Raw genomic sequence first — 12636 nt, forward strand, 5'->3', positions numbered from 1 at the left:
CATTTTCACGTGATTAGCTGGTGTAATTGCTGACGTTAGGTTTAGTTAAGCCAGATTATTTAAAAGTTATCTTGGCTAAACTGATCTCAGTGCCTTAGTCACGTGGTACAAATAGGTGATATTTAGCTGTTGATAAAAAAAAAAAAGAAATTGAGCGATTTAGAGTGAGTGAATCTTAACAATTAGTATGTCTCTGCGAAAAGTAATTTTCCTTAACACTGAAAAAGACTAGCAGGGAGGAGCTTACGTACACGGAGGCAGATCCTCCCAGTTCTTTGGAAGGAAGCGGAAATGAGCGTCATAAACCTTATGCTAGTGGCTAGTTTTTTAGGCTTCTAGGACGGGTGTAAGCGACACCACACGTACCTTGCTGGTTGCCTCTAGAGGAAGCAGGGAGTGGATAATTACACGACAGAGTTTTGCTGGTTTTTTATACAGTGGCACTATCGAAACGGAATATCTAAAGTGGTGAGTTTTCAGTACGCGTTTTGTCGACACAAAAGTTGTGTACTGTTTTATTTCATGACGCTGTTTTAGTGAAGTTCAGTAACGTTAGCTGGGCTAGCAGTAGCAATAACAGCTTGCGCTATGTTTAAAAAAAAAAAAAAAAAAGATGTTTTCTTCCTTTCCACATTTGCTAGCGTGAAACTAGCAACTAGGCCTCGGGTGCTAAGAAACACCCCACACTTATTTCAGACCAGCCACGAGCTTTAATTGATGTCGATGTCAGATGGTCCGGTGCGGAAGAATTGAGGTTCGGGTTTGATAACCATACTGCATCGCAGTTATTGTTGTCCGACCGTTAGCCGGCATGCTAGCTGTAGCGTTCTAGAACAGTGGGCGCAGTCTGTTGGTTGGAACGGAATCGATTCACTCGAGCGCGACTAAAAAAACGAAAAAAGCTGTATAAAACCATACTCTGTTGCTCTTCATGCCCTTTTTGAAATGGAAAAATTCCACATAATTTTCACAATAATATGGGCGTGTGAGAAGGTTGTCATGTTTAAGGTTAGCTACAGTTTATATCTGCCTTTGGACTTCAAGCTTCCCTTTTTAATACTAAGCCTAATGCCACCTCTGACAGCGACGATGCCTTTTGTTCTTTTGTTTTCGGTAACGCTGACTGGCAATGAGTTGTTTGACGTTTTGTTATTGTAAAAAGACACAAACGAAAGCGAATGTAGTAACGTTTTGGACTTAATGAGCCCGTGACGGCAATTCGTTTTCTCTAGAAAAATATGTCATGTGTCGTTTGTTATTGCCTAACAGTTAGGTTCTCTAAAGTAAAAAGGGAATGCAGATTTTCAAAAGAGGAAAAAATGATTTTTCATCCGTTTGGTGTTCCTCTGTGGTCATCTGGTGGACTGTCAGGTTTAAAGGCCTTATTAGACACACGGTTGTATTAGCGAAAGCCCATCAGGGCTGTATGGTAGCATATTAGCAGCAACTTAATTGGATAGCTTAACTTTATCTGTTTAACTAAATAGCCGTAGGTTTAGCCAGCGTATCACTGTCATCTCTGCTTAAGTAACCACCGTCTTATCTTTGATCCGGCCAGGTGGTTGGCTGTCTGGAAGGTCTGTTGAAATTGACACTCGATAGAGTGAACTTTGTTCCCTTATCCTCTGATAATTTCTGGTTAGAGCTTTGCCACTGGTCATGAAATTGTGCTGTGTTTTGGAGACTGTTCAGAAGTCAAATGGGGATAAAGTTGAATCTTATGTCCAGTATGCATTTTTAGTGAAAATTTAAAGACTAAAAATGCGATATAGACCATTTTAATTTTGCTTCGTGGGTTAACATTTGCCTGTTTAGTTTTATTTTTTCACATTAGGTTTTTTTGGTTTGTGTTTTTTTGCAGGTACCTTTCTGCCACCTTTATGTGAGGTCTCAAACCTAAGGGAACGGGTCATTGACAGGAGGAGAGACGCAGAGAAAGCATTTGATCACAGAAGCCTGGATACGTGTTTTTAGGTTTTTTTTTTTCTCTTCAGTCACTGAAACGGCTGCAGATAAGCAGTTTTACAGCACGCTATAAGGACCATGGAGGCCATTGCCAAATACGATTTCAAAGCTACTGCTGATGATGAGCTTAGTTTCAAGCGTGGAGATGTCCTCAAGGTCAGTGACAAGTATTTGAGCATTAAATGTTAAGATTTGTCTGTTTTGCTCATAATTATGAAACTCTAAGGTGTATTCTTGCCCTAAGGTTTTGTTTTTATCCATTACTGGCACTGTTGAGTAAAAGTGCCGATAAAGCGAAATCTTGGCAGTAGTGGGCTATTATAGAAGGAAACAAAATCTAACACATCAGGTAGTTTGGGATGTAGCCCAATATCCAAAGTTCACCACTATCATGTGATTATATGCTTGGTAATTACATTTGATGGCATAACCTTTATGCTTAAATGTTTCTGCTATTTTTAAAATCATGAATTATTCAATTAAATGTGTTTCTATAGCACCCAATCACAGCAACAGTTGCTTTAAGGCACTTTATATTGTAAGGTTAGAGCCCTCTAATGGTAGAGAAAACGCCAACAAAGAGACAATTATTGTAAATGGACATCATCAATGTGACTTTTGAGAAGTCACAATAAGAGATAAAAGCTGTAAAGGTTTCTTTTATGGACTAGTAATATAAACCTGTGGTCAAGTCTTCCTCATCACAGTAAATTGCTTTTGTGGGCAAGGTCTGCTTTGCTTTGTGATATAGGTGGAATGAAATTAGGGGCAATATCATGCAACATGCCAAATTTTGTAGTTTATTATTGGGGGTAGGGGGTTGTTTTGTTTGAGTTTTTTTTTATTTTGTTGTTTTATTATTTAGATTTACTTTGCAGTCAGCTTTGGCAGACAAGTTGACGGTTCTGTCAGGGGAATGGGTGCCGTTTTTCCCTGAAAAAGAGATTTGAGCAGAGAGTCTTGAAAAGACTTCTTATCACAGCAGGAGGGGAGAGGCCTAGAGGGAGAGAGAAAGTCGGATTAGGAAACACTGAGCTAAATATAAGTTCTATTAAATTTGCATATGAGACGAGGAATTATTGAACTTTTTCACTAATTTCTACTGCCAGCTGTCTTGTCAAGAAATCTCAAGCTTTTCACCAGATGGATGAGTTCCATCCAAGAAATTAATAGGAAATGTTTTTTTTTTTTTCTTTCAGTTTACATAATTAAACATTAAATACATGCATTAGTGACTGGGAAAGTCACGTACTTCTGTAAAAGACACTTAGAAAAATCAAACACATATGGCAACATTTTATTTTGGGGTTTTTGTTTTCTCTTCTTCCTTTTTCTGTTGTAATTTTCAAACCTTAGATTTTACTTTTCCATTCCTCATAATGCATAAAATATGTTATTTATATCTTTGAAGAATATAAAATGTCTGACGTTTGTGCCCACGGGGTATGCAGGTTCGAAATTTAAAGAAAACTATTCATGTTCTCATTCATTGTTCCACACTAGTTGATGACCATGGGGTACTATACTGTAAGTGCACAGCTATAAAGGCTACAGAAATAAACGTAATACAGTTTGTCTCAACAGAAAAGGACTGTAAAATGCGGACAGAAAGTCAGGATGAATGTTGCCCCTAGCAGTGTCCATATTTCATCTGAATCATTTGTTGGCTGCTTTGCCCATAGGACCAATTATTAATTTTTGTGGAATTGAATGAATGAATTGGCATGATTTTTGGTAGATACCCCCCCACACACAGTTTCTTTCATCCTCTTTTATCCAGTTTTTTTTTTTTTCCTCTTTTGTGACTCACCTCAGTAGTTGTACATTAGTCTCAGCTTTAAATGTTTCCCCATCAGGAAACTTGCGATAAAGGGGTTGGAACATACTCCTGTCATTCACTGAATTACCCTCGCACACGCGGAGGCATGTTCCACTTTATTTGATGTCTTACTTGCTTTGTTAAGCTTTAGTGAGCCCAGAATCTCAAAATGCATATATGACTACTGAAATGAGATTAATTGGTATTACCTCTGGGAATTTAAGTAATGATTGTATATAATCTTAAGTTATGTGACCTGTGGAGGAGCATGTCACTGAGCACATTTCTTTATTTCAGTGTGGACTGTGCTGAGTAAACTCTTTTGAAAGCGCTTTTTAAATGTTACATGGTTGTTTTGGAATGCTGTCCTCATCAAGATCGTTCCCATTAATTTGCCTAGTTTTCATTTGGAAAATATCTGATGCTTGTGTAACTTGGGCTGCAGTTGCTGCAAGCCCTTTTGTCAAACAAATTTAGCCAAATATACTAGCAGAATTTAGCTTAAGTGTCATGGTGAGCTGACATACTTACTACAGAAATTTGACAGAGAGCCACAACAGAACTGAGAAAAGAGCCTCAGAGAATCTGCACTGATTGCACTGCTGGAGCTCAACTAGACCTCCCTCTCTTACTGTGTCACAGTGTGAGAGGTGGGTGATCCGGTGCTTCACGTAGTGTTTGAACTTCTTTGCTTTTTTTTTCTTCTTTTTTTTTTTCTCAACTGAGAACTGCCTTCTTGTTTACTTGACCTCACCACAGTCATCTCTGTAGCAGGGTTCTGGCTTCTTATGATGGGGGGGATTTTTCAGGGTTGGGTTGTCTCATCGCTTTTGTCCTCACCATCTCTGCTGTAGTGTGAAAATAACTTCATCGTGCACTGTACCGCTTACTGGGATTTTTCAGAGTGATGGATGAGCCTCTCAACTGTCCAGGACTTGATGAGAGATTTACCACCTTCACGCAGTCCATGTTGCTGCCTTGGCCTGGCCCTTGAAAGTTGGAATTTGAATGCCGCAGTCCTGGATGTTATCCAGTGGCAGGATGTTACCAACTGAGCATTTTTAAAGGCTTTGTCTACTCATCCATCTTTATGCTGTTCCCTTGGATTTAAAGAGTGTCTGCAGCCTGAACTAGCCTTTGTCACAAAAAGATGATTAGGTCGTCATACTGGTCTCTAGCTGTAATACTTTTGGCTTTTCACCCCTGTCCATCCTCTTCTGTGTGGACCCTGTGGGTGTTTTTAGGCAACAGAATTCCAATAGTCAGCTGAACGTTTTTCCAGGCCTCTCCTGATAAGGAAAGGCCCTGTCCTGCCACTGAATTGTAGAGGCCGTCATCTTTGGCTTCTAGGTGTGGAGGCCACACCCCAGTCCATGTTTGGCCGAGTGTCAATTCAGGATATTTGTGTAGCACTCAGCAGGGTCACACTGGACACATTTTTGTGCTTTCACAGTCTCGATGTGGAGCAGCTGTCACTGGTTTGTGCAAATCCGGTTCATCAGCTCCAGCCTTAAAGCCTTGCTCCGGGTCAGTCTAACAGAAGTCTAATGGTAGTGGTCTCAGCTTGTGTCCTCAAATCTTTTTTTTCTTTTAAGTTGTCTACAATCTCTTTTAGTCCAAGAATCCAGTATTAGATTTAATTTTTCCACTCCAGAGCCTGCTGGATATTAACGATGTAACTATGTGGCTGCCGTTGATAACCGTCAGTTAAGCCTGTACTCGTGATTGAGCTTAGGGCTGTGCGATATGACCAAAATCTCATATCCCGATGTTAAGACATCTATCGTCCGATAACGATATAAATCACAAAAATGTAACATTTTCTGTAAATTCTGTGAATCTCGGGCAGCTCGACTTGCGTGAAGTGTTTCCAGCTGGGCGTCGCGTACCTGGAGGTTCAGTGTTTTAACTGATGCATGAAACTATACATTTTTAGACATAGGTTGTAACGGCCGCGTTTTCTTGGTGAGTATTTATTACACAGCGTGCTGCGGGGAAAAGCCTGTTCTAACGTTTGAGTCTAAGGTTTATTTTTTAGCACCTGGCGGCTCTTTTTTGCTTCTCATCCGTAACCACTCTGCATCTTTCACGTGATTCAGTTTATTTTGAAAAGTCTCAACAGGATCTTGAGCTTTATTGTGAAAGGTTTATGTGGAACAAGCGGACACGCGGTGGTTTTACCGTCGTTGTTGCTAACGACAACGCATAAAAATAAGCGCTTGTCTGTCTGTAGTGTGGTTATATTAAATATAAGAGAAAGAGAGAACTTTAAGAAATTAATATAGCCACTACAGTGACCATCAAAATAATGAAAAAATATTGCCGTAAACAGTTTATTTTGCGACACCACGAAACAAACCATAGCGTAAAATGAAACGATTGACGTTTTTATATCGTCATCCGATATATATCGTTATATCAAACAGCCCTAATTGAGCTAGTAATCAGTCCTAAATTTTTTTCTGTTTTTGTTTTATGCAAGTGGCACAATGTTAAACCTGTAAGAGCAGGATGTTGTGCATATTGTCATTGTCTTTTAAGTGTAGGTAGGATAGTCCCAAGTCCTTGAAGATCAGCCTTTGCAGTCATAACTGACCAACCAGCCTTATGTCAGTCTGTAAACTATCTACTGTTTTGCATTAGCTACAGTCATTTTAGTGAAATGAAGATGCGCAAGTTGGTCTGTCTCTTTCTGACTACCTCACTCTGATCTTTACTCTCAGCCTTGAGTCAAACAGTTTGATTACATAACAGTTATTTAAACATTAATACCAAATTCCCGTCATAATTGGTAACATTACTGTAAAAAAAAAGAGAGAGAAGCGGGTCTAAACTGTTAAACACATTGATTTGCCTGATGCAACACAGCATACTTCATACATATAAAGAGAGCCTTTCTGAGGTGGACTATATTAGTTGGGGCTCCATTGCTTCCATCACCAGTGCTATCTGGCTGCTGATACTAATACTAAACAGCTTTGCTCTAAGGACAAAGGGTCCCACTCATGAGAGAGCAGCCCTGTGTTAAGGCTTTGCTTGTATGTAGCATCCTTAACTTTACACCATTTTCAGTATCACTCGGAGATGGTGGCCTCACGTTGGCGTTTTTAAACAGCGTCTCATCTAAGGAAATATTCTTAACCACAAATGTCAAAATAATCATCTAGTGGTGTATGAGCTCTGGGTGCAGTACTTCCAGATATACTTGGAATAAAAATTTGTAGTCTTTTACTGAATTGCCTGTTTGACTTAATGTTACTGGTAAATTCTAGTACTAGCTGCTATAACATTAATACACATCTAATATGATGGTGTTGCAGAGATGGTTTGCCTGTATTTTTACATTGTGGCCTTTGGAAAAAGAATCTCAAAATCAGTTTTTGAATAAAACGACTTTTATCTTTATCAAATCAGCTTCAAAATATTTCCCAGCTTTTGTCCAGGCAGCATTTAGCCCAGTGTTGGGAATTGTTCCACTGGTTTTAAATGCACCTTTGGTGCTTTGGCCTGAACACCCACCACATGTGCTGACTTTTTAACTCAATTGGCACAATGGCTAATTTTCAAATCAGTCTGTCAAATTAAAGTTTTCTAACTAGATGAAAGTTGTGATGAATGATGCCATACTACAGCAAAAAAAAAAAAAAGCTTATTCAGTTTTGTGTGTTGATGCAAATTTATTAGGAATGATTATTTTTCGCTAGTGTGGTTTACTATGGTCAGTCATACTACTTTTTTTTTTTTTAAATGCACAAACTGGCTGGCCCCTTGTTAGGCTATTTCTGTTTGCATTCTTGATACTGTTACAGCAACCCATTTAAGAATATTAATCGCATTAAAAGGAGTCTTATCTTGTCCACTGTCACAAAGATATTTAGGAGTCAGATTCTATTACTGTCAGCCAACTAGCGATCACTGTGTTTAGCCCATCTGGTTCCCTATTAGGCTTCTGAGTAATTTGCAGCATGGAGTCATACACCAACATTGAGTTGTCTCATTTTTCTAGGTAAGTAAGTTGGGAAATAGAGTGACATAAGACATGGTCTACCCTTCCAGTGTTTCTTCACAGAACATTTGTTTTGCAGGGGGTTTTTTTGTTTTATTTGTAATAAACAGAGTTTTCTTTTAAAGAAGCAACCTAAAATTAAATGCATTTTATAAACTACTGTCTGTTAAAGTGAAGGCTGTGACTCTTTATTCTTATTATTATTTGCTCCTTATCAACAAATGGCAGACGAAGCTGTGGCAACAACCTTCCTGTTTTAGCCTTGCAATTCATCGTTACAACTTTTCTTTATCTGACCGTACAGACAGGTTAGTCGTTTAGACTTAAACCCATGCTTAGGTGTTTTCAGATATTCATAATTCTCTGGCATGATTTTATTTGTAAAATGGCTCACAGTACAAGTGTGCTGTGTGTGGGCCCATGACAAATTTGCATAGTGCAGACTAGCTTGGTCTCACAGTGTGATTTTCCCATCATGCATAGACAAAAAAGGGGAAGATACCATATCTGACAGCTTACTGTATTTCCAGCATTTTTGTGTCATTTTTAACTGTGGTTCTTGTCTCAGTTACAGATGTTGGTGTTCTTTACTTTTTCAACACACACACACACAGGATTCTTTTAGTCAGTTTTCTGTGTCAGAAATTACATCTAGAGGCAAAGCAGCATGCATGAGGAGGCTACAGTCAGATCTGGTCATTGCCCTGAGCACTGCGCACTTGTTCTCATTTCTTCTGTAAATAAATAAATAAAGCTTGCCCGTCCTCCTAGTTTGCAGAATTGTCTCCCATTAAAATATCCTTGAACTGCAACTGCAAAATATGCTCTGACAACACTTTAAATAACTAAATAAGTTTTAAATCTGTAGGCAGCTGAGTTCAAGTTATGCTACTCTGTCAGTATCACATTTCAGGCATTAATTAAATTGTATGTCTTGTATCTGCCAACAAAAGAGAGGACTAATATTTTATTATGCTGAGAAATCAAATACAGAGTGTGCATTCAAAGACTTTTTGACACGTAGGGTTGATGATATATGCTGCAGTTTGAACTTTCTTTTGAAAGAAAGAAACTTTGTGAATAGAATGAGTTAGTTTTGGCATTTGTCAGTGAACACTCCACACCACATTTTCATATATTTCCCTTATCAGGTCAGTTTCCGCTAGCTACATGAAGGTCTTCTCTAAATATTTTTAAGCTATTGTTTACTCATAAGTTCTAAATTTTGGGTGTATTTAGATCACAACATTTGGTTTTGATGTCATCTGAATATTAAGGTGGTTTTCTATTCAAAGAACTGGATTGTCACCACCCACCCACTTTGTCCTAGTGCCCCAAACCTATTTTAAATCATACTTGGCTTAGTCTGTGGTAAAGTTGTCTAGTCTGGCCTATTAGCATGTCCATGCATCTATATGATTTGTTAATACTAAAGCTTAGCTGTTTTCACATCCTGTTTGATGTGTCTTCCAACCCCCAGCAACTTCCTGTGTTTCCACAGCAAACTCCAGCAGCACAGTGTGCATGTATTACACTGTAACACTGAGTTTACAAAGAAAAGTACAGGCGTTGCCCTTTCTGACATAGATAAACCTAGGTGCTCACCATACTCGCTGTAGAATTGTTGTCAAATTATTTGCCTGTGCTCTTTTTTTTTTTTTCTCAAAAACTGCTCTATTAATACCCCTCTGTAACAACCTGTTCTTCTTTTAGGAGTTACATAATTAAGGAAGATGGAGCTTTTAGCCAGTTACTTGACTGCTTTCTTACAGTCTCTGCTGCTTAATGACACCCTCGTCGCAAATTAGGGAATTGATTTCCTTTTGTCCTCTTGACCACTAAATGGAGAACAAAATATATCAGTGCTATCTTTTAATGCTTGAATATTTTGAAATGATAAGTCTAACTTAAAAACTGATGAGCTGTTGTAAGATTTCTCAGAATCCAAATACTATTTTTATTTTATTTTCCATCATTAGGTTTAGCTTGGCCGCGCTTTACTGTGTATTTCTTGGCCATCTTAGTCAAATTCAGCACTGGTTTACAATGACTAGCTTAAGGGTCAATAAATTCATGCTGTTTTAATAGAAATCCGACTTTTACACTGCCAGAGACTTGTAGGATCTCTGTGTCGTCTCAGAGACTGCATGTATTGAGATCAGATTTGTGCAGGAGCAGGCTATTTTCTGATTAAGTGTTGAATTTCTGTAGAGAATGATTGGATAAATATGTTTATTTGGTTCTCTGCCTTTCTGTTCTTTGTTCAATTTCAAATGGTTCTCAATAATGTTATGTCGATTAAGTCAATTTATCATTGTTTCTTTAAAGTACAATTTGTAACTGGTGTCTGCAAAGCAAAAATCCCATTAGTGACATTAAAATATAATCTATGCAATGTAAAGTTATTTTATTCAAAGCATTCTAGAGGCTAAGGCTCAACCAATATTAAATTCTTCAAGTCATTGGAAGAGCGAGGCGCATTACTGCATTCATGAATGACATAATGTAACAGTCAAAAAGGGTCAGCGGTCAGCTTGAGGGAGTCAACATTAGTTACCACTTTCCTCTTGTGACAGCACACATTTGTTTGGTGCCAATGGATAGAGATAAGGCTGGGGGGGGGGGGGGTCTATATGAGCAAATATTGCCTAAACTTAGTAATGGAGGAAAGTGTGTTTGAACTAGCCTTTTTCCTGTCTTGTTCCTTTGTCATTGTTCAGAGTCAATACACAACAGCAGGTCTGAACAGTTCACATACAGTTGACCCAGCGAGTACACACTTTGAGCTGATGGCTGCCCAAATGACCATGGTGTACTTAGTCTCTTATGCCTCCAGCTAACACTTGAGTTGAAATCTGCTCTCTTGTATTGGCACTCTCCTTCCCTCTTCTCTGTGGCCTTGCTTGATAGTAACTTGTTAGTGCAATAAATTGTCTGTGCTAAGAGCCATCTGTAGACCATACGCAGCAGTCACACTTTCACAACTGATGTTCAGCTACTTGACAAAGTATTTGGGACTGAGTAGACAACACGTAATGTGGCGACACGTGGCATTTGCTTTGTGTGATTGAAAGCAGAAAGTAGGTTAGTGCAACTTTTTTGGGGGGGGGAGGGAATCATAAATGTAATACTATATCATTAAATGTAATAAATTGCACAGTAGTACACGGTTTATCTGAAGCTGTCAAAAGTGGCTAATTAAAGTAAGTTGTTATAAAACTATTAAAGGGCAGACCTTTAAAGTAAACTGCACTGAAATTAAAATGGTTGATAGTGCAGGGGATGGACACTCATTCCGGTTTGTAGCCGTGAACTAAAAGTCCCCTTTATAAAGACATAGTAGTGTTGACCATGCTTACTTTATATAGGTACTTCCTCCTTACACGTCTGTATTTGCTAAAAGAAATGTGCGTATACCCTAAAGATGTGGCCATCATAGACTCACATTAGCTCAGTCATTCAGTAATCAGCAAAGGCAATCTGTGTGGCTCATTAAATCAGTCTTCCAAAGTAGTAATGAAGCCAGCTCAAATCTCTTGACTGATTACTGATGTCACCTTCTCCACAAACGGAAAAGCCTTCATCAATACCCTTATCACTCTATCCTAACAATACATAATATAATTGATCTTTTTTTTTTTCTCTCTGTATGCCCTCAACCATTTCAGTGGCACAGCAGGTGCAGGTTAGATGTTGTCGCAGATATTTCTGAAAAACCCTTGGATGCAGCCTTCAGTGAATTCACAGGGTACCACATAAAAAAGAACGTGTGCACTTTGCAGAAGAAAACATAGCCTCTCTGCTCTGAAAAAGAAATGGCCTCATTTTATGTGATTTGCCCTTGAGGACTTTTCCTAAGCTGATCACAAGGAGTGTGAATCTTCAAAGTGCTCTCTCTCCCTCTCCGTCTCTTTCTTGCTAGCTAGTTATTTTGCTCTCTTGGTCTCTCTTGTCACACTTTTTTTTTCTCTTGTTTTTCCTCTCTCCTCCTGATCCTGCGCCTTTCCTTTTTTTTTCTCACTAGTCATCCCCTCTGAGTGTTAAGTTAGAGAGCTGTAATTAGGTCTCTCTATTTCTCATCTCCACATCATTCCCTGATGATGCACCATAAAGACACTGACAGCTGTATTTAAACCAAAAGTTATAATTTATTCTCTTTTTGGGTGTCCTCAACTTTTGTTCCCACTGTGCATAGCATAGGAGATAGCCCACAAAAATTGATATGACCATGGTGACCTGTATTCACTGGCACAACAAAAAAGTCACCTTGGACTTGGACTGCAACTAGCCTAATCTTGTTGCTTCAAGTGCAACAGTTGTTAGTAATAGATACAATTGTCTAAACTGTCACGTCTGTTTACTGCACAACAGAGCTGTGGTTTTTACGCTCCATTCTTTAGAAGGAAGAGTGCACTGAGAATTAAACCTGGTATAAATAGCATCTTGATGTGAAAGAGCTTTCCTTCTCTACTTTTATATATGTATGTATAATAAAATCAGTTTAATCATGACAGGGTCCTTTCTATCTAATGATTTTAAAAAGATTGACTGTTCTGTATTTTTTTCTCCATTATTGACAGTTATATCCTAGATGCATTACTCCAGAAATGATAAAGATTTTTCTTTTTCTTCATTACCTTTTACACAATGCGTCCAACTTTAACTTTGTTTCTGTTTCTTTCCCAAGGAATACTAGATTGGTACAATGAAAACAATGTTGTTTTCATTTGCTGATTTTCAGTCCATGTAAACTAGTTATTCCCCATGTGCCAGTAAAAGCACTTTGAGAACAGATCAGGATTCAGTTTATTTCTGGTTAGATGTGTAATGAGAGTGTTTGAAAGCA

The 12636-nt window shown here is 38.5% G+C and overlaps 1 protein-coding gene across 1 annotated transcript in view; it reads left to right on the plus strand.

The window, feature by feature from the left end:
* The first annotated feature begins 305 nt into the window (after nucleotides 1–305).
* The window catches only part of grb2b (growth factor receptor-bound protein 2b), a 26060-nt gene continuing 13729 nt past the window's right edge, over nucleotides 306–12636 (plus strand). The window contains exons 1-2 of the mRNA XM_063471341.1: nucleotides 306–468; nucleotides 1862–2121. Coding sequence (XP_063327411.1) covers nucleotides 2044–2121 — 78 coding nt within the window. The 5' untranslated portion in view covers nucleotides 306–468; nucleotides 1862–2043. The remainder of the gene's footprint in view (nucleotides 469–1861; nucleotides 2122–12636) is intronic.

The sequence above is a fragment of the Pelmatolapia mariae genome, linkage group LG4 (genome assembly GCF_036321145.2).
Source record: "Pelmatolapia mariae isolate MD_Pm_ZW linkage group LG4, Pm_UMD_F_2, whole genome shotgun sequence".
NCBI lineage: Eukaryota > Metazoa > Chordata > Actinopteri > Cichliformes > Cichlidae > Pelmatolapia > Pelmatolapia mariae.